Source organism: Cucumis sativus, chromosome 3 (assembly GCF_000004075.3).
Source record: "Cucumis sativus cultivar 9930 chromosome 3, Cucumber_9930_V3, whole genome shotgun sequence".
Classification (NCBI taxonomy): Eukaryota; Viridiplantae; Streptophyta; class Magnoliopsida; order Cucurbitales; family Cucurbitaceae; genus Cucumis; species Cucumis sativus.
The window spans coordinates 13,297,842-13,318,423 of NC_026657.2; the positions used below are offsets into that span (position 1 = coordinate 13,297,842).

General features: G+C 34.6%; 2 protein-coding genes across 3 annotated transcripts; both read right to left on the bottom strand.

The window, feature by feature from the left end:
- Positions 1-796: 796 nt before the first annotated feature.
- Positions 797-3,688, bottom strand: LOC116402834 (glycosyl hydrolase 5 family protein-like). The gene is made up of 4 exons (XM_031883227.1): positions 3,377-3,688; positions 2,667-3,267; positions 2,198-2,563; positions 797-987 (listed from the first exon to the last, which is right to left on the bottom strand). The coding sequence occupies exons 1-4, from the start codon at positions 3,686-3,688 to the stop codon at positions 797-799; spliced, it is 1,470 nt and encodes a 489-aa protein (XP_031739087.1).
- Positions 3,689-6,779: 3,091 nt separating this feature from the next.
- On the bottom strand, positions 6,780-20,151 carry LOC101206762 (elongation factor Ts, mitochondrial). 2 transcript variants are annotated; one of them, XM_004140689.3, is made up of 10 exons: positions 19,965-20,151; positions 19,431-19,773; positions 19,181-19,353; positions 15,456-15,545; positions 14,460-14,634; positions 13,961-14,145; positions 11,396-11,521; positions 10,775-10,863; positions 7,673-7,724; positions 6,780-7,273 (listed from the first exon to the last, which is right to left on the bottom strand). In XM_004140689.3, exons 2-9 carry the CDS (start codon positions 19,750-19,752, stop codon positions 7,679-7,681), a joined length of 1,206 nt encoding a protein of 401 aa, XP_004140737.1. In that variant the 5' UTR covers positions 19,753-19,773; positions 19,965-20,151; the 3' UTR covers positions 6,780-7,273; positions 7,673-7,678. The 2 variants fall into 2 exon arrangements, with proteins under 2 accessions (XP_004140737.1, XP_031738561.1); XM_031882701.1 differs by lacking the exons at positions 6,780-7,273; positions 7,673-7,724 and adding an exon at positions 10,191-10,298.
- Positions 20,152-20,582: the final 431 nt, after the last annotated feature.

A 20,582-nucleotide genomic window follows, 5' to 3' on the forward strand; every position in this document is an offset into this window, starting at 1 on the left:
TTGCAAAAGTAAGTTATGCTTTTTTTAGTGCTATATCTATGTACGGTTTGATAATTTTAGTTACTTTCATAAATTAATGGCTAAAGTATTTCGTGTTGATTGGTGGACTCGAGTACAATGGTTTAACAGATATCACAGGTTAGTCGGTTGGTAGTGGAAACATCAAAGAAACACTTAAGGGGTAAGGGGCAAAATGTTCAATCTATAGTTAACCATATACCTAATATATTTTAATATCTTATACAAGTTTTCTTGACCTTCAAATGTTGCAATGAGATTAGTTTATGCAAGTAGACCGAGATTAGTTTATGCAAGTAGATCGATTCAGACACTCACAAATATTAAAACAAAACGTGTGTTTCACTAAATATATTTTTTTCACAGTTTATTTAATATTGGTTTTAGGGTGTAAGAATATGAGTTGAATCCAACAACCTGGACTACCTAACTCATATTACATGAGTTGAGTTGAGTTTAAAAAATTGAATTTTTTCGAGTTGGGCCTCGGGTTGGAGAGTTGAAAATTTTGGTTCAACCAAACCCAAACAAAATTTATATATATATATATATATATTATTTAATAAAATAAAACTTAAAAAATTAGGTCTTCTCTTCTCTTTCACGTTCACGCACGACATTCCTATTTCTTATTAATATCATTCTTGTCGCATCCCTTCACTCTCTTCTCACTTCTCAGTGTTCTCTTCTCCGGTAGTCCGACTCACCTTCGTCTCCAGCAGTTCGACAATCATTCGACGTCAGATCTCATCCTCGCGTCGTCCATCTCCGTCGGACCTCATCTTCGCCAATAGTGCGACGACCATTCAATGTCAGATTTCATCCTTGTGTCGTCCATCTCCGTCAGATCTCCTCTCCATCTTCGGTCTTCCACATCTCCTCTCCATCTTCGGTCTTCCACATCTCCTCTCCGTCTCCGATCTCCCACATCCATTTGTCTCCACTCTCCTCCATCACCAATCTTCGAAACTAGAAAGAAAAAAAAATAACACAACTGACAATAACCCAACCCAAATAACTCAAAAATATGGATTGGGTTGAGAATGTCCCTCAACCAACCCAACCGGCCAACCCACTTACATCCCTAATTGGTTTCCATAAATATTAATTAGATTACGAAAACAATCCAAACATAAATGAAAACTATTTACAAAGTAGTATTTATAATTATTTTTTTTAGTTTTTTAAATTTTGATTGGATTTTAAAATCATTTCTAAACGGTAAACAAAAACAAAAAAAATCTAATTGCCTGAATTACTCCTCATAATGTTACAGCAAGTTTGTATTAGCAAATAAACAATCGAGTAATCATATAATTAAAGCATAAAAAAACACATTTACTTGAAAGATAATCCAAACTTCAAGCCAATCGAACTTGAAGAACCCAATAACTCTATGAAATAAGAAACACGAAGTGTAACCAATCATCATCACAATCTCACCAAAAAATTTCACTGTGGAGTTATCTTTTTATATATATATATATTTAAAAGTCCCTACAAAAACATTACTTCTAGCTATTAAGGTAAAAAGAAAAAATTTTCACTGTTTGTGTCATTTTATTATTATTGATATTTTGAAAATGTGGACTAAAATGAATACTAAAATTGTAAGCATGAGAACCAAAATATTTAACTAATACTAAAATAGAGGACCATGAATTTGTATTTAAACCTAAAACTTATATTTTATATACACATATACATTCTCAAACTACGATTCATAAAAGTCTAAATACAGAAAAGTGTTCGCACTATCATGTTAAAGAAGCACTGCACTATTTAATTAAAAAATTTCTGGGAGGTAACATGTTTTTAGACTAAAAGTAAAGATTGTCTTCAAAATAATCGTAAATGATCATAAACGTTTGTCATATATATCTAATCTTTTAAATATATGTGGTGATCCATCATGACAATTTGTTGGTTATTGGCTTTGGATCTTTTGGAAGAAATTTTGATCGTCGTTAGTGCAAATTAAATACATGAAATTGTCAATGTCATATACATATAATATCGTACAAATACAAATTCAATCACATTTGAATTAGAATTGGTGTACATATACAAGGCATTGTCACATAGTTTAAATCTTAAAAATACAAAGGCAATCATAATGTGTTGGTTCCAACGAGTTCAAACCATTGGCTTCGGGTGTCTTGGAGGCAATTTGGATCACCATTGGTGCAAATGCAAGAGTTGGTCACAACTTTTGAAGAGTTAGAGCTATCAATTTGCAAACAAAGGCTCTTTCCACCTTGAGTGAAGGTGGCCAAATGAAGTTTAGAATTTGAAATGGCACTCCAAACACTTTGTTGGCTTAAGGTATCAGATGAAAGAGATGCCTCAAGGCCTTTCCCACTAGCCTTCAAGTATAAACCAGTGCTTGACATCTCAATTGGAGTGCCATCATTGTTATGACTCCATCGAGTTGGGGTGGAGCAATTGGTGAGAAAAATTTCTTTGTTGTCATTCGAGACTTGGATGCATTGGCTACTTTGTGGATGATATATAACATATGAGAACGATGCATTGGAATTTGGATCTGCATATATATCATAAAAAGATGTTATACATAAATTGTTACTTTATATTATATATTTATAGAGGTCATTGCATGTACTTGTAATAATCATTTATATAGTTACCTTGCAACATGGTCTGCAACAGTTGAAACTTTCGTACAAAGTTAGGGTTCTTAATTTGAGTCCAATTAGAGTCGAGCACTCCGAAACTTTCTCCAGGCTCTGCTTGACCTTCTCTAAAATAATAGCTACCTTGCCAAGCCCACAATGCCCAATCTAAATCTCTTTGTGTAAGATGGGCTGTGAAGCAACTCATGAATCGGTTTTCAGCATCGTTAACTTCTCTTTGATCATATCCATATTCACTAACAAATAATGGAAACGGGTTTGGTCCTTGCATTACAAACCCAACATGGTCTATAAATCCATTCATAATATTTGCACATATATTGTTCAATGGTTGTTTTACAAACTTGCTCTCGGAATCTCCACTGAAAGAATACAAGTGTACCTCGAAAACCAATTTATTGTCTAAGGTGCTAACATTCAAAGGTTTTTCCTTTAAGCATCGGAGATCGTTGTCATAATTTAACCCTGAAACAATGACTAAGACTTCCGAATTTATGTTATGAATCGTGGTTACCCCTTGAGTTATATATTTGTTCCAATCGTTTGCATTTTCCATAAAGCCCCGTATCTCATTTCGTAAACTCATTCCTACCACCTAAACAACCAATAAAAAAATTGTTAATTAATGAAATATTATACAAGTTCTTAAAAGTTTTAGTTTAGTTTTAAGAATCTAAGAAAATCTTATGATGTGAATTACATACCGTTGATTTGTTGCGAAAGCGTTGAGCAACCAAGCTAAGCCCTTGTAGCCATTCTTGAGGGTCAAAATTGTTGTTTCCAAAGAAGCCATTGCCATCGTCAAGAGAGCAACACCATCTTGGTTGGCTCATGTGATTGTCAGCGATGACCATTAGACCACTTGCCCCCAACACATCAACAACAGCTTCATATGCTTCAGCAACAGTCTTATTCAACACAAAAGGATTATATTGAGCCAATCCAGCTTTTGCTTGTTTTAAATCAAGAAGATCAAAGTTTTCTTCAATCGTCCTATTTGCATAACGAGTTAACATATGAGTTGCATATGTGAGTCGTACACAATTAAATCTTAACTTGATCGCCTCGTCTGCTAGGTCTTTTAATGGCCTATGGTTGAGGCCTTCTGCCAACATACTCTGTGTGTGGGAAGGCCAATTCACACACACAAGTTTCACTCGTCGACCTGTTTGCGAATCAATAATCCACCTTCCTCGTGTTGATAATGGTAGTGAATAAGCTGAAATAGATGAGAACACAAATACTAATGCTAGGAGGAGAATAACTAGAAAAGTTCTCATTTTCTTTATCTTTTTCTTTTCTTTTTTCTTCTGGGATTGTGATTGTGATGAGAGAAACATAGCCTACATTGCCTTATATATACACCGTTGTATGGAGATTGAAATTTGTTCAAAGTTTGTTGTGATTTTACAAAACTTAATTGTCATATCTTTTTTCTATATTAAGAAGCATAGTTTAGTACATAATATGTGTTTCCAATTTCTTTCGTTGAATATCGATAAACTTTGCTAACAAATTAATGCTATCGATCTACTTCTAAATCAAAATTCCAACCAACAAAATCAATTTCCTTTTATTAATTTCTTATTTTTAGATAAAATTTGCAGCTTCTTTCATCTCTTAAATTAGATTTTAAAATATTGACTTTCTTGCAGTCGCTTAATTTGTTCGATACAAACAATTACATATTTAAATAAAATTATTGTTTTGGAGAATAAATATATTATTTCATACTGGCAAATTCTTTTATCCATTCATCTATAAAATTCTTTTTTCTAACTTCCTAGTTTTTTTTTTATATATATATAAAATTGACTCAAACCTCTCAAAGCTCAATCATAAGTTCGGATTAAAGTTTTTATTTTTTTTTGAACAAAGTACTAAGTTGAGCGATTAGTGGACGTATCTAATGAATACCTCAACTAGGTTAACATATCCTTTACGTCCTTCTTCACACCCCTAAATTCAAGAGTGATTCAAAACTGATTAAAGTTATAATTTAATTAATTTCTTTTGAATTTTGAATTAGGACATGTCTCACGGTTATTACTTTTATAACATAAAAATCCCGATTTAAAGTTCAAGATAATATAATAAGAATATATTTCTTAAAGTTCTAAGACAAAATACACATGAATCATTACGATAAATGCCCTAAACTAATTTGTACAATTTAAACTTTTTAAGTAAATATTATCATAAAATGTATTTAATGACGTGATTGTCAAACTTCAAGACTTGAGCTTCGACTTGGTTCTTAAATAAGTAAGGTTGCAAAACACGATCGATTTTTAAACAAAAATAAAAAGATATAATAACAAAACAAACAAACAACTCGAAATATATATATATATAGTAGATTTCCTAATCAATTAGGGTAAAATATTGATGATTTTAGAACTGATTTCTTCTTAATTAATATATAATATTTAGTTTAGTGTTATATTCAAAGGACTCTTTCAAACATGAAAACGAACTTTCTTAATTACATGTAATGTGGTGTTTGTCCTCGACACTCCAACGCTATTTCAAATCTTTTTAAAAAATTATTTAGAACTGCGAATTTCCTATAAACAAACTATTAACTTCGTTTAGATATGTATTTAATATATATACCCTAAAAGATAAAAGATCAATAAGACATTTAGAGTAAAAGTTACGTAAGAGTATAATAATCATTCACTTAAAAACGTGAATATTCGACAAATATAATTTTTTAATTTGAATTATATAATATCAAATCTATCTTCTTTTTTTTCGTTCAAAACTCATTGCTTTCATTTGTGAGAGCAAAAATTTCTAGACATGAAGAAATATGTCTAGAAATTTGATTTTAGAAAGTAAATCATTTTGAAAAATTCATAACACCAAAAAAAATTCTCTCTATTCTCAGCTTAGTGAACTACGTCTCGTCTCTCAAATTAGATATTAAATTATTATATTTTTTATTTTAGAAAAACTGTTGGAAGATAAATTAAGTCAGATTTTTTTTTATAAATAATATGATTATTGAGTTATTCATGTAAAAGTTGAAAATTTTAGTCAATTCAGGATCACAAAGTTACTTTTAATTTGTTCAAAATTCACCCATTTCCATTTGAATACCTATCCCACCGTGAAAAAGAATTCATTAGTATAGTTTGCAAATTTATTCATTAGATATAAAATAATCAAGTATATAACAATATTTTTAAAAAATTACAAATATAACAAAATTTGTACCGATATAAAATAATCAAGTATATAACAATATTTTAAAAAAATTACAAATATAACAAAATTTGAATTGGCACAGATACAATTTATTTAAGGTTAAGTTTTAATAATGGTATGAATACCAAGTTAAGATTTTGAAATAAGAAAAAATAGCTATTGCCTACGGAATTTGACAAAGAACTCAAGATTTCTTTAGCTATTGCCTACGGAATTTGACAAAGAACTCAAGATTTCTTTTTGAAGTGAGTAAGATACAATTATTGACTCCGAGCATATAACAAGAAATTTTCCCCATTTCTAAGACCTCTGGACTGATTCAGATGCTTCAACTTATCATTCATAGTTTAACAATCATATAAAACATTTATTCATTGACTCAAAATTGAAGTTCCTATGTTGATCTATTTAAAATGGTCAATAAATAGCAAACAAGATTATTAGTACTATTTAGTAAACAAGATCAGACAACTGCCAAATTTTAGTAATATGCAAGGAAGATTTGTGAACTGCTTAGTCAAAATTGTTAAAAAGGAAAATTGTTACAATCTCAGTTCATCGTCTGTTGATCGGTTGATTTGAATGATTTTCTTTTTCTTGAAATTAGTTGAATCATTTCTTTTTAATTTAAGTAAATCTTAAATCACTATTTATATATTAAATACCAATGCAACTAATTTATCAGGCAAATCTAATTCATCGGTTGATGGGTTCAAATTCAACTAATTTCAAGAAAAAGAAAATCATTCAAATTAACCCATCATTCAACTAATTTATATAAACATTCTATAAATTTTTTAACATGTTTAGTTGATCTAATAGAATGTTTATTTGAATAAAAATTAGATCAACTAAACATGTTAAAAAAAATTTAAACTCCATATAAGATGACAATTCAAAACAAGAAACTGTTAAATTCAAACCATTTCCCACAAATGAACTAATAAACAGATGTCGTATCCTATTCCCTTATCATACAAATTATAAAATTTATTCCCTTATCTTCTTTCAACTCTCATATAAAATTGGTAAGAACCATAGAATTGAGGGGTGTGTTGTTACTTGTTAGACATAATCTAGTCTCATGAACAAATAAGAAGCACAATTTGTGAAGAAACATAAACTCTTAATTTACCCAGATTTCAAAATTCAATGGTCAGTTGATCTCATAATCAGACACGAGGGATGAACAAAAGTGCAGCGATGTTGTTACCAAAAGGATTTCTACCTCAATGCATACAGTCCTTGTAATGGCAATAAAAGCAAGGGGCAGAAAATCACTGTAGTGATTGAGGGATGCTATGGAACTTAACCACCACCAAGAATATTTGGGCAGGAAATGAGTTTTAAGATGCTGAGAAATTGTTGAGCTACTACCAGCCAGACGACTGCAATATACGGATCCAATATAAAAAAATTAATAACAAGCATTATAAAATGAAAAACTACATCAATTAGTGATTGTTATGATTGTCTTAGAATGTACTTCAATAATTACTCTTCCCCTCCCTATAATTATAAATAAGCATTATTAAGATCATCTTATTACGAACACTGACAAGAAACTTATTAAGAGCAAACAAGTAATCTTGAGCTTGCAACATTAAATAGAATCCTTGACAAGATTGGTCAGTGAAGTCCAAGAAGCCAAAGAAGGGACTGACTACTTAGACTAGCGTCGATTCTACCAACAAACTTATCTTCAAAGACGAGGAGAAAAATAAGGGGAAAACTTTATTTGGGGCAACTTTGAAACTACACTATTAACATTCATACAAAAGCATTACCTATATTTATGCAGCTTGAGCAACAGGTTCAGGTGAATCCGATGTTTCTAGCCTGCAATTTACAGTGAAAACAATATGATTAGACCAATCAGGTCCACACACTACAACAAATCTGTAATGCTCATACGGTCATGCCTAGACCTCAAGTCGTGGAAATATCCTCAACTGGTGGTAACCTAGTTACTAGTCAATCTTAAAGAATACAGCTACTCCCCTAACCAATCAAATAGATCATCAATTCCAGAAAGTGGGTATTGGGTTTTTATTGTGTCCTACATTTCCTGCATTCCCTACAACCTAGCCATGGCACATCAATCGTGTTGAAGGACTTGCAAGGGTGAATTTTCTCTATTGACTGATGCAATCCATTTCAACAACTTTGTCCTCACCGACATGATTTTTAGAAAAATTTATGGGGTCACCCAACATACAATTGCTCCAAGCCAAACAAGCTTAATTCTAGAGTTTCTATGATTTAGACACCAAAAAGAAAAATTCACCTTGTTGATAATAGTTATTGAAAGAGACAAAGAAAAAACACACCGAGATAGGTGGAAAGTACAAGGAGAAAAACCACGATGGAGACTTTTCTTATTATTTTCTACAAATGATAAAGACACAAAAAGGAAGCATAAATAGGCAACATGAGCCTTAACAGAAAAGGAAAGAAAAACTAGGGTACAGTAAATTACATAAATACCCTTGCGATTTCAACACACAGCAAGCCCCTAAATTCTTTCTTAACCATACGGTGTATCCTCAGGATCTCTCCCATACGGGTGTAGTATTAATTCATTCATGCGCCCCTTTCCACTCGAGTGTCGCATGCTCACCAACTTTTCTTTGGCCCATCCTTGAACCACATCCTATTGGAAGAGATTCTACTTTGATAGCATTTGTAACACCAAAAACCTAGGATTCAAAATCTGAATTTAGTACACAACTTTCACATTCTCTTGCATCCCTGCAATTCGGTCACATCACCTTACTTGTCTCTACTGGCTTACGAGAGTGAAAACTATCCCCTACAGACCAATACGGGTACTTCCAACAAGTTTTGTTTTCACTTGCATGCTCCCTAAGAAAATACTTAAGCGACCACTAAATGTAGTATTTCTTTTGAGTCAAAGCACGTGTAAGGTATCTACTTACAAACAAGTATTATTAAATGAAGAAAGAGCCCTAAGGCTACAACTCCCCTCTCACTATGAGAGTCTGATACTAATTCCACGCTAATGAAAAAGGAAATACAAACCTTTACTACTTATACTACCTCTTCCTACTCAAAATACCCCTCCACTCTCACCTGATTCCCTCATCCCTTTTATGTAATATTCTCGGTCCTCACTCCCATACATAACTAACTTCTTCCCACAATTACATTATTACCCTTCCTCTTATACTGATGGATGGTTGGTGGTCTCACAGCAGGCTTAACTTTTCTAGGGTGGCCCCTAAAATGGAAGTTGCATCGTGTTCAATGCACAATAGCCGTACGGATCCATCCTTCTTCACAATTAAAACCAGTGTGCCCATGGCAAGACACCGTAGCGTATGAAGTCTTTGTCTAATAGCTCTTGTATCTATAATTTTGGCTCTAACTCTGTTGGGCCTATAGGGAGATTCAGAAATGGGAGTTGTTCTTGACTTGAGCTCTAAAGTGAAATCTACCTCTAGGGCTAGTGATAAACTTGGAAGGTCCTCAAGGAATACATTTGCAAACTCCCAAACAATTGGTACAAAGGGTACTGTAACTTCAGTACATCTACTATCAAGGGCACTAGCTAATAGGTCCCATGCCGTTTGGTCTATCAACTTCTTTTCCTTCAAGGCAGAGACCACCTAAGAAGGACTTTGGCCTGCCATTGACCCCTAAACCTTGAAGGGAGTTCTCAAGGATGGCCTGAACACAAGTTCCTTCTGATGACAATCAATTAGTCAATTTCCATGTTCAGAATAAAAACACAGTCATCCATATGATATGAGAATTGACACAATTTCTTTATAAGAAACAGAGATACTCATCAAAAGAGCTAAAAAAACAGCCTAAGGCCAGGCCAGAGGTAGAGGAACCCCTTCCTACAAAATTAATAAAAAAGAGCTATCCAATTGTTGATAATCATAAGAAGGCAATAATTACAAAATAATTTGGTGTAATTTGTGCACCAAGAGGTTGTATGTTGAATAAAAGCCCAAAAAGAATCAAAAGAAGCAAACTTATCTTCAAACATCCTACTATTCTTTCACCAAAAATCACGAGTAACACACTAAGCAAGAGCAATGAAGACTTTAACACTTGGTAAGCTTGGTGTAGAAACACATAAGATGTAGCCTAATGGTTTCAACTCTAACTTAGCTTGCCTCATAAATGAGGTAGATTTAAATCTAAACAAATGAGTATAAGCTGAGTTGAACAACACCATGCACAATGACGAAGAATAGGTAGTGTAACTTCCACCACAATATTTGAGCATATGAATTCTTGTCAAGTAGTAGTGATTCCCTACAGATGAGTATATCTAGCAAATGGCACCAGCCCAATTGAAACTCAAGATTTGGTTCCCAACACCTGCAATATTCTTATTGAGGCAACTGATACCACATCTAGGAGGCATCATTGGGGCGTCTACAAAGAAATTTATCAATGTTAGTAGGGGCCCAATTACCTCTTTGCAGTTTAAAGAGGCTTTCTACGACAGTATTACCCAGCTATAAACTTCATTCAAGAAGCAAGTAAAATTTGTGAACCACAAACAAGAAAACCGAGCAACAAAGGAGTAGGAGGGAATCCACAAAATTATCCATTTTCCCCTGAGCTTGTAGACACAAAGACCAAGAAGACTGGGGCATTTTATTATGAGGTTGAAGAATGAGATTTAGGCCTTTGTGGTTGCCTTTGTGGTTGCCTTCTTATGCTTCAACATTTCGAGCTTGTGTATTTCCTAAACCTTGGATGTTACTAATACAAATGATGAGTACGACACGTTAAACTAAACTTGCCATCTTCAGTAAATGAAGAGAGGCATAGCTGATAAGTGAAACCCTTCAATTTAGAAAGAACGTTACATAAGAACAACACTCCGACATATGAGTAGAGTATACCTGTCAATTCCTTCCCCGACACCCACTCTCAGAAAGTTTCCAATCTTCACTGGCGAACCCACTTCCTTGGACAGGTTATCCAGCATTGTCTGAAAAATAGTTCCAACGTATCACAATTGAACTGGAGATCTAATCAGCGCAGTTTTTTTTTAACAGAAACAAACTTTTCATTGATATAATCAAAGAGACAATTGCTCAAGATACAAAGATCGGAATGCAAAGATACAAAGTGAACATCATAGAAGTTGTCCTTGAAAAGAACAAACACGTCTACACAGACCTATAAACTGAAATCTTTATAAAAAATAATGATTGTGAAAATTTGTTTATCAAAAAAAGAAAAAAAAAAGTTATTTTTCAATATCTAAATGTTTATTAGTGGACCCGTAAACAACATTTTTGGATATCGCTAGTCATTCCTAGTAAAAGAAAAGAAAAGCCAACAGACAAATGAATTCACGCTCAAACAGAAGAAATATATAAAAATCTTAAACAAAAGCATCAGAATTTAATATATTACATCAAAGACACATTCACCATTCATTAGCAATGTATAACTCTATCAGCATACTTGTATGATTCTTGAGAAGATATAAATTTAAATTTTGATTGACACCTCACCTTTACATTTATACTATCATTAATAATAAACTTCTGCTCCATCAGGACAACTTCTTCCATGTACTTCCGTAAACGGCCTTCAACCATCTTTTCTATGGCCATTTGAGATTTGCCAGTTGTTTCGGCCTGACATGTGAAAGATTTATAGAAATATCCTAATTTATCATAAATAAATGATATCCTAAAATAAGATATCAAAGTTTCTTTTTTATAGAAAAAACAGTTTCCATCACAAGTGATTGATATGCTAAAGTCATTGACATCACTTCACAATTCATACACTGGAAAATAATAATCATATTCAGGACAACAAAATTGAAATTCTGGGTGAGTATTTAGAATATTATGAAGTACAGAAACTAAATAGATTCAAGTCTAAATATTCAAGGACCTATTAAAACGTTTTTTAAATACAACGACAAAATAAATACAACCTTGAAAGTATAAAAACCGAATTCATGATCAAGTCTTTTCTTTAAAATATGTAATTTTGGTGTGTGTAATTTTCTGTTTCAAGGATGGTTATGTAGAATCCTCTTTGGAAGTATCTACACGTGTTTTTAAATTTAAGGATAAACAGTGGACAAATCAATATATCATATTACTTTTTAACTACATTTGTACAAAATAATAGATTGAGTTCAAGGGGCAGAGTGACAAAGATATCCTTAATAACTTAAAAACGGCCAGATAATCCAATAGTTTATAACAGCCCCATGGAAAAATTTAGGGGGTATTTGGGGCAGATAGTCTGTGGATTATTATAGTTCGTGTTTGGGGCGTAGAGTATTATAGTCTGGGTTTAGGGTGCAAAGTATCATGGTCTGAGTTATTATAGTCTATATTTGAGGTGTAAATTAGTCTGTGTTTTATCATTTTTTTTTTCACTATTATTTTTTGGCATATATAAATTAGTACATGAAATACCAATTTTTGAAAACATAGTTCGAATTGTACCTTCCACTGATTTATACAAGCTAGTTTATTACTAGTTGGGATGCATGTCTTCTACAATTTTATTTTATAACATATTTTATAGTAATTTATATGTGATTAAATCAACTTTTGTTAATTAGGGTGTTCATTTAATAAATTTAACTACAATCTTCATATATGACTATTAAAGAGTTTAACAAGTAGATAAAATAATTTTGCATAAGCATAAGAAAGTGTATTTAAAAATATATTATTATAATTAAACTAAAAATGTATTTAGAATGACTTAAAAAGATTTTTCAAAAATTCATTTTTAAACACTTTTGATAAGAACTTAAAATAAAAACACAATGTGTTTTAGAACCTTTTTTTAAAAGTATTTGTATATACAAGTTTTTTTGTTTGTTATGTTTACTAAAAATGTTTTTATAAAAACTTTTCAAGATTGATTGGTGGCGATTGTTGCTAGAGTTGGTTGTCGAAAGTTCGTTAGTAACCGAAGATGATGGTCGGAGATTGGCCGACAACGACCACCAGAGATTAGCCTAAACCTTAAAAATGTTTTTATTAAAAAATTTCAAGGTTGATTGGTAGCGACAGTTACCGGAGTTGGTTGTCGGAAGTTCGCCAGTGGAGTCACTGGAGGTGGTGGTCGAAGATTGGCTGACGACAATCACCAGAGATTAGCCTAAACCCTAAAAGTTCTAATAAATGTTTCTATTAAAAGTTTTCAAGGTTGATTGGTGTCAAATAGAGGTTGGTTGGTAACGGTCGCCGGAGTTGGTTGTCGAAAGTTTGCCAGTGGAATCACTGGAGGTGGTAGTCGGAGATTAGCCAGCAATAATCACCGGAGGTGGTGTCCGAAAGTTGGTCGACAAAGTTCCTAACTCTTAAAACAAATACGTCTAGGGTTAAAGAATTAAGCAATGGCATGTGGATTATTTTAAATTCTAATCTTAATCCTCAACTAAAACTAAATCTTGCCCCAAACAAGGAGTGGACTGTTGTAGCCCACTCCAGTCCTAGCTCCAAACGTGACCTTAGAGTTCTATTTGTGTTTTAGGCCTCTAGTTGCACAGCGCCAGCCACATTCTACAGTTTGTATCACTTTCTTCTCAAATAATCAGGTCCCCCACATTCTGCATAGGTTTCTTCTAGTCAGATCCCCCAACCCCTGCCCCCAAAGGGAAAAACACACACACAGAAAAACCACACAGACAATATATGAACATTTTTCATGACCCTTTTTTCTGGGATGAATTAATTTTAAGTTCCAATCAGGCCCACGTTGTCCCAACTTGTCTGAATTTATAATAAATAAACATAACAAATAGACACAAGTTTGGCGTGTCTTTTTTTGTGTAGCTCCAAACTCTCTGCCCCCAAGAGATAATTTTCAAGACCTTTTTGTGTGTGCACACTGTGTCATCTATCTCCATTCATATCAAAACAGATCACCAAGCTGAGCCAAATAAAAATTCAAAGCAAATGACCGACAATCTATGTTAAGCAATATTGAAATTGTAAAGGGTGTGGAGAAGAAAATAATAGAGGGAAAAAGAAAAGATCTTGATCAATAACGTCCAGTGATGGACCTAAAACTCATAAAATTGTACATCTTAAACAAACCTGAGACTTAAGAATTTCACGTTCATTCTCCAATGCATCAGAAGCAACAAGTTCTTTTGTTAAGAACAACGGCTTTGCAGCAACTACATGCATTGCTAATTCTGATCCAACACGTTGAAGAGCATCTGGCTGTGAATTATCACCCTCAACTTCAAGAGACAAAATTCCAGCAATACGACCCAAACCTTAAAAAAAGCACACACACACAATGTGGAATATCATTTCATTGACATCAAGAAAATTGTTTGGTCTTATGTCCTGATTGTTACTACGCACAAAATTCAGACATTAAAGCAAGATACATATAGAAAGTAGGGTGGGAAGCCACTCCAAGCATCCATGAAATGGCCGCCATGGGAGTTAAATGGAAAAGAATGAAACCATTCAGGATAAGTTGAATGCTATTCAAATTTCAAAGCCCATACACCAGAATGTTGGCCACCCAAGGAAAAATATGTCCCACACCTAAAGCAAGACAGAGCAGTTCAAATCAGAATACCTGGCTGAGGACTCGTGTGGAGGTACGTAGAAATAACACCACTTGGGGATGCAGACATCAAAAAACCTCGTCTTAGCTTAATATTCTCCCCCATTATGGCAGCCACTTCAGTAACTGCATTAACAGCTGTTGTTTCTCCATTAATTTTTGGGTGTTCGAGATTTAATTTAATTCCCTGAAAAGTGGCAAGAATTTCATTATATACAAATATGGATAAGATATGCTAAATAAGATCCGTGAAAATATAATTTCAATTAGAAATGATGCATAATATCAAAAGTTATTATTTGCATCTGATTTTAATCAAAATTGTGGGAACATTGTCCCCAATTTTCAACAAAATGGGGTCCAAATTATGAGAATATCCATTAACACCTATTTTTTAAGCAATCAAAGTGAGAGCTATTATTCATGGGGACAACAAAAATTTTGAGACATCATTAGGTCGCTATAACACATCTACATAATGTATTGCCAGCAAAATTGAAGCAGGCACAACACTACCATCAAGAGCACCCTCGTCACATGGATTTGGAAATCAATGATCAAGTGACACTACTTGCAAGATTTTGACTTTCTATGAACAAAATAAATACATCAATAAAAAGATTCTTCAAGTGGTCAAACTGCTTGTGCTTGTCAACGGGAGGGCAGAGAAAACATAGCCCACACAGAAATATGCTTGGAATGTCACTCGATCATGTCTGTGTGCATATCCTCCTCAAAATCATCTTATATTTATTAACTTTTCATTAACATAACGAAAATGATCCTCCTAGAATTCAATGTGAACCACATTTTACTGAGAAACTTATACATTTGAGAAAATTAAAAAGGCAATGAAAAATCTTTCCAATGGTTCCTAAACTATCAATAGCCAACAGATGCGCCCCATATTTCCTAATTTCACCCATCACTACGCGCATCCGTACAATATGAGAAGTAACAAAAAATCAAGAAGTAGTTGAAAGCAATCATATTTTACAATATTCATACCTCCAATTGCTCTGGTCCAAAAGGGAAAGTCCCAAGATCGTTATGAGACAAACTCTCAGTCAACAATGCTTGCCTTGCTAAAGATAGAGCCTGAGATAGATATAAAATGATATCTTATGAGAAAAAGAACAAGGTTTCCTGAAGAAGAAAACTACAGCAGTTCGTGCAATCTACACAAGATCATTTACATGCAAAGTAATTCAAACATATTTGTTAGATTTAGTGGGTTTGGCCCAAGGGAAGATTTGACCTAGTATTTTTTCCTTTTTTTCCCTCACTATAGTTTATTTATTTCCCCCTTGTATCATTTGTTAATATGGAAAAATAATATAAAGAGAGATTTGCACCGTGGTTTGTTCTGAACTAGGGTTTCCACGTAAAAATTGTGTTTGTTGTTCGTCTCTTTTTTTCAATATGGTATTAGAGACAGTTGCTGGTATTAGCCGCCGTCAATGCTCAGATTAGCGCTGTCATGGATAAATGGTTCTGCCGCCTTCAGACAACGCTGGAAAACTTAATTCCGCAACTTTTTCCATCGTCTGCGCTGCCACACCCCAGCCCATCCCGTTCAGACGTCACTGACCAACCTACTTGTGCCACCCTTGTCTTCATCCACGGCTTGAAGTGTTCCCCACATACTAATCAATGTGCTGCCACCTAATTCCGACCGGCCACCATCGCTTCTGCAGTCAAATATGTATGTCCTGCCACCCACTAACCTTAGCTATCATCCTGATATCAGGAATCCTCAAATTCACTCAACATTTGAGGTTGATGAGCCCTAACGTGCAAGCTTCCACTTCTTCTTTGGGTATAGCTCACCAACCACTAGAAGGGCTTCGACAACAGATTGCAGCAATTGAGGCTACCTCAGAGGTGACTATTGACTCCACTGCTTTTAGTGCAAGGTCCTCTACTAGTGGTAGTGACAAGCACAATGGAAAACAGTTCTTGTCTATGAGCATTGCAAAAAACAATGGCATACCAAGGAACAGCCTTTGAAGTTACATGGCCGTTCCCCGGGAGGTAAGGAACGCTCCCAACGACAAACAGAACACAAGGCGAGCGTATGTGAGTAAGTTGTTAGATACCTTGATTAGTATAGGGGTATAAGGGTAATTAGATATTTAGGTAACTACATATAGTAATGGTTATAAATAAGAAGATGGTGAAGGAAGGAGGCTTATTGAGTAGTATTCTCAAGAGAGGGGGGTCCCAAGTACCATAAACTTGGATCATATTGTAGCTCTTCTTTAATTCTCAATCTATTTCAGGTTTTAATTCAATATATCAGTCCTACTCTCATTACCATAACTAGCCCAAATCCTCACAACACGATCCTAACTACAAACCAAGATCCTTAAAACCTACTGTAGGAGGAATCTTAGAAAGGAAGTTGGGTCTCCTACTAACCAACCGGCTCTGGTCCAAGACTCTGAACCTTTACGAGATCAAGGTATGACTGATTCTATTGACTCACATATTGAAAGTAAAATGAGTGAAAGTGATTGGTCCAAGACAGTTATTGCTCAAAATATAGGTGCACAGGGTAATGTTGATACTAAGGTCATCCTGTATGGAAAGAGCAAAATGAGGACAGTGCACGAGTTACTAAAAATGAAATTAGGGAGAATCATTCAGAAAATATCAATAAATATGATCCGTCTCTTGATCTGCCAATTGCACTAAGAAGGGCACCAGGTCCTACACTAAGCACTCTATTGCTAACTACGTTTCTTATGAGAACCTATCTCCTCAATTCAAAGCCTTCACAGCCAACCTTGACTCTATCGTGATACCAAAAAATATCCACATTGCAATAAAATGTCCTGAGTGGAAAAATGTTGTCATGGATGAGGGCCCTTGAGAAGAACAAGATTTAGGAGATCTGCACTCTACCTAAGGGACATAAAACTATGGGATGCAAATGTGTGTTCACACTTAAATACAAGGTAGAAGGAACCCTTAACAGACACAAGACGAGGTTAGTTGCAAAAAGGTTTACTCGAACCTATGGTGTTGATTTTGTTTTTTTTTTTTTGGGATATATGTGAGTGTTCGGGCCAGCTTACGTGCACCTCGACTAATCTCATGAAACACCCGATTGACCCTACAACATTTGGGTGTCAAAGAAACTCATAGAAAATTAATTCCTAGGTAGGTGATCACCATGGATTGAACTCATGACCTCTTAGTTAATTATTAAGACTATGTCTCCCTTTTTACCACTAAGTCAAACCATGATGACTAATCTATGGTGTTGATTATTCATAAACTTTTTCCCTGGTTGCTAAAATTAATGCAGTTAGAGTCTTGCTATTAGCTGTTGTGAACAAAGAATGTCGGCGGGATGTTAAGAATGCATTCCTGAATGGGGACCTAAAGGAGGAAGTCTGCATGAGCCCCCCCTCCAGGGTTTGAAGCTTAGTTCGCGTCATCAGGTATGTAAACTTCAAAAATCTTCATATGGTCTAAAATGTCACCTAGAGCATGGTTTGATAGGTTTACTACCTTTGTCAAGTCCCTAGGGTACAATCTCTAACCATATTTCGTTTATAAGGATCTCCAAGGCTGGGAAGGTTGCAATATTGATTGTTTATGTTGATAACATATTTCTAACTGAGGATGACCATGCTGAAATCATCCAACTGAAAAAGAGAATGGGTGATGAGTTTGAAATCAAAGACTTAGAAGATTTGAAATATTTCCTTGGAATAGAGGTAGCCAAATCTAAAGATGGTATCTTCAAAATCTCAGAGGAAGCATACCCTTGATTTGCTAACTGAGACAAGTATATTGGGATGTCATTCGGCTAATATTCCCATTGAATTCAACTGTAAACTGGGAAATTCATATGATAAAGTTCCAGTTGATAAAGAACAATATTGACGCCTTGTGGGTAAGTTGATTTACTTGTCCCATACTCGACTAGATATTTCCTTTGTTGTGAGTGTTGTGAGTCAATTCATGCAGGCTCCCTATGAGGAACACATGGAGGTTGTAAACAAAATTCTGAGATACTTAAAAACGACTCCGGGTAAAGGATTGATGTTTAGAAAGACGGACAAGAAAACTGTTGAGGCTTATACTAATTCAGATTTGGCAGAATCTGTTGTTGACTGGAAATCAAGCTCCACTTATTGTACCTTAGTATAGGGCAATCTTGTAACTTGGAGAAGTGAGAAGCAAGGGGTCGTGGCCAGATGTAGTGTTGAGGCCAAGTACAGGGCTGTGAGTTTGGCGATATGTGAGTTAATTTTGCTGCAAAAAGTTTTGTGATAACAAGGCAGCTATCAGGATCGCCAACAATCCAGTTAGACATGATAGAACTAAACATGTTGAGATTGATCGACGCTTCATCAAAGGAAGGGTAGCATATGCATGTGCATTCCATACATTCCTTGAGTCAACAGGTTGATGATGTCCTCACCAAGGGACTTCTCAAAACAGAACTTTGATTTTGTGTTAGCAAGTTGGGTGTCATTAATATCTACGTCCCAACTTGAGAGGAGTGTTAGATTTAATGGACTTGACCCAAGGAAAGATTTGACCAAATATTTAGTCTATTTATTTTCCCTTGTATCATTTGTTAGCATGGGAAAATAATAAAAAAGAGAGATTTGCCCGTAGTTTTTCTTCAATTGTGTTTGCTCTTCGTCTCATTTTAACAATAATATTCAAATGGAAATGTTGCATACAGATGAAAAAGACAATAAAAAACTTACCAAATATTGAAAAATCTCATTCCTAGCAACAAAGTCAGTCTCACAGTTAAGTTCAATAACAACAGCTTTGGTTTCATTTTGGGCCAATGCAAGGAGGCCCTCAGCGGCTGTTCTAGCAGACTTTTTCAGGGCCAACACCTTTCCTCTTTTTCGCAATTCTGTCTGTGCTGCTTCTGTACTTCCAACATAAGATATCAGTAAACGAAATCAAAAGCAAAAGAAAGTTTCATAAACTATCACGATGTCTCACCAATATCCCAATTGCAATCAATGAGAGCAGCCTTGACATCTTTAATGGGTGCACTAGTTCTTTCTCTCAGCTGCTTTATGAGACTCATCTGGTTTGACCCAGGAGGGGTTTCGACACTAAATCTTCTCAACAGACTAAGCCTCGAATAAATAGCAGAATTAGCTTCGTGAACGTCAGGAACTGAACTTCCATATTGAACACCTTCAACAACAAATATCTTATTGGTAGCACAACTGGAAAACCCATTCCTAGTAGCGTTATTCAGCAGCCCGTTAGAAATCAAAGATCCAATGGAACGTTTTGTAGCTCTACAAAACGCCATGCTAGCATTCAACGGGTTTCTCTGAGAGCAGCAAAAAGGAAACGATTACAAAGAAGAAAATCTTAGCACCAATATATGGGGAAATGGAAAAGGAACTCCGAAAACGGATTCCAAAAAGTAAAATGAAAGAAAAATGTAAAAAGGGGTTGTGACAGAGGTTTAAGGTTTGAAATTGAATATGAATGCTGTAATGGATGAACTGAAAACCATACCTGACCGTTTCACAGGACGAGAAGATGACTGAAGATGTTGGTTGAGTGGTTAATTCAACATACAATGAAATGATGATACAAACCGAAGTTTTCCAGTTTTCTGATTGCTTGAAGCAATGAACAGAAAGTTTGGAGTGATTTTCTTCAAACAAATTGAAAAGGAATTCCTGGTATTGAAATATAGGTTGGTAGGGGAACATAATGGCTGCTGGTTGGGCCTTTGATGTAACCCAAACGGTTTGGGCCTCTTGAGATGTGTTTTAGGGCAACTAAATTAATAAAAAGAAAAAAAAGGGAGAATTATAATGGGTAACGTATTTGTGGGTATGACAATTTTTTAAACAATTTGTCTATATAACAAATTTTTAATTATTCTCTAAAATATTCTAAAATTACCCACGGTTTAAAAGGAAATTGGTGTGATTTTCTCCTTCTCCATCTTCACCATCATTACTCCACGATTTTCTCCATTCTCCTTATTCTTAGCTATTTTCTCTCTTCTCCAACTTCACCATCGTTTCTCCTTCTTCTTTGTGATTTTCTCCTAAAGATCACCTTCTTCATCGTGCCCCTTCAATCAGTCGTCCTCCAACTAGTCGCTCTCAACGTCCAACAGCT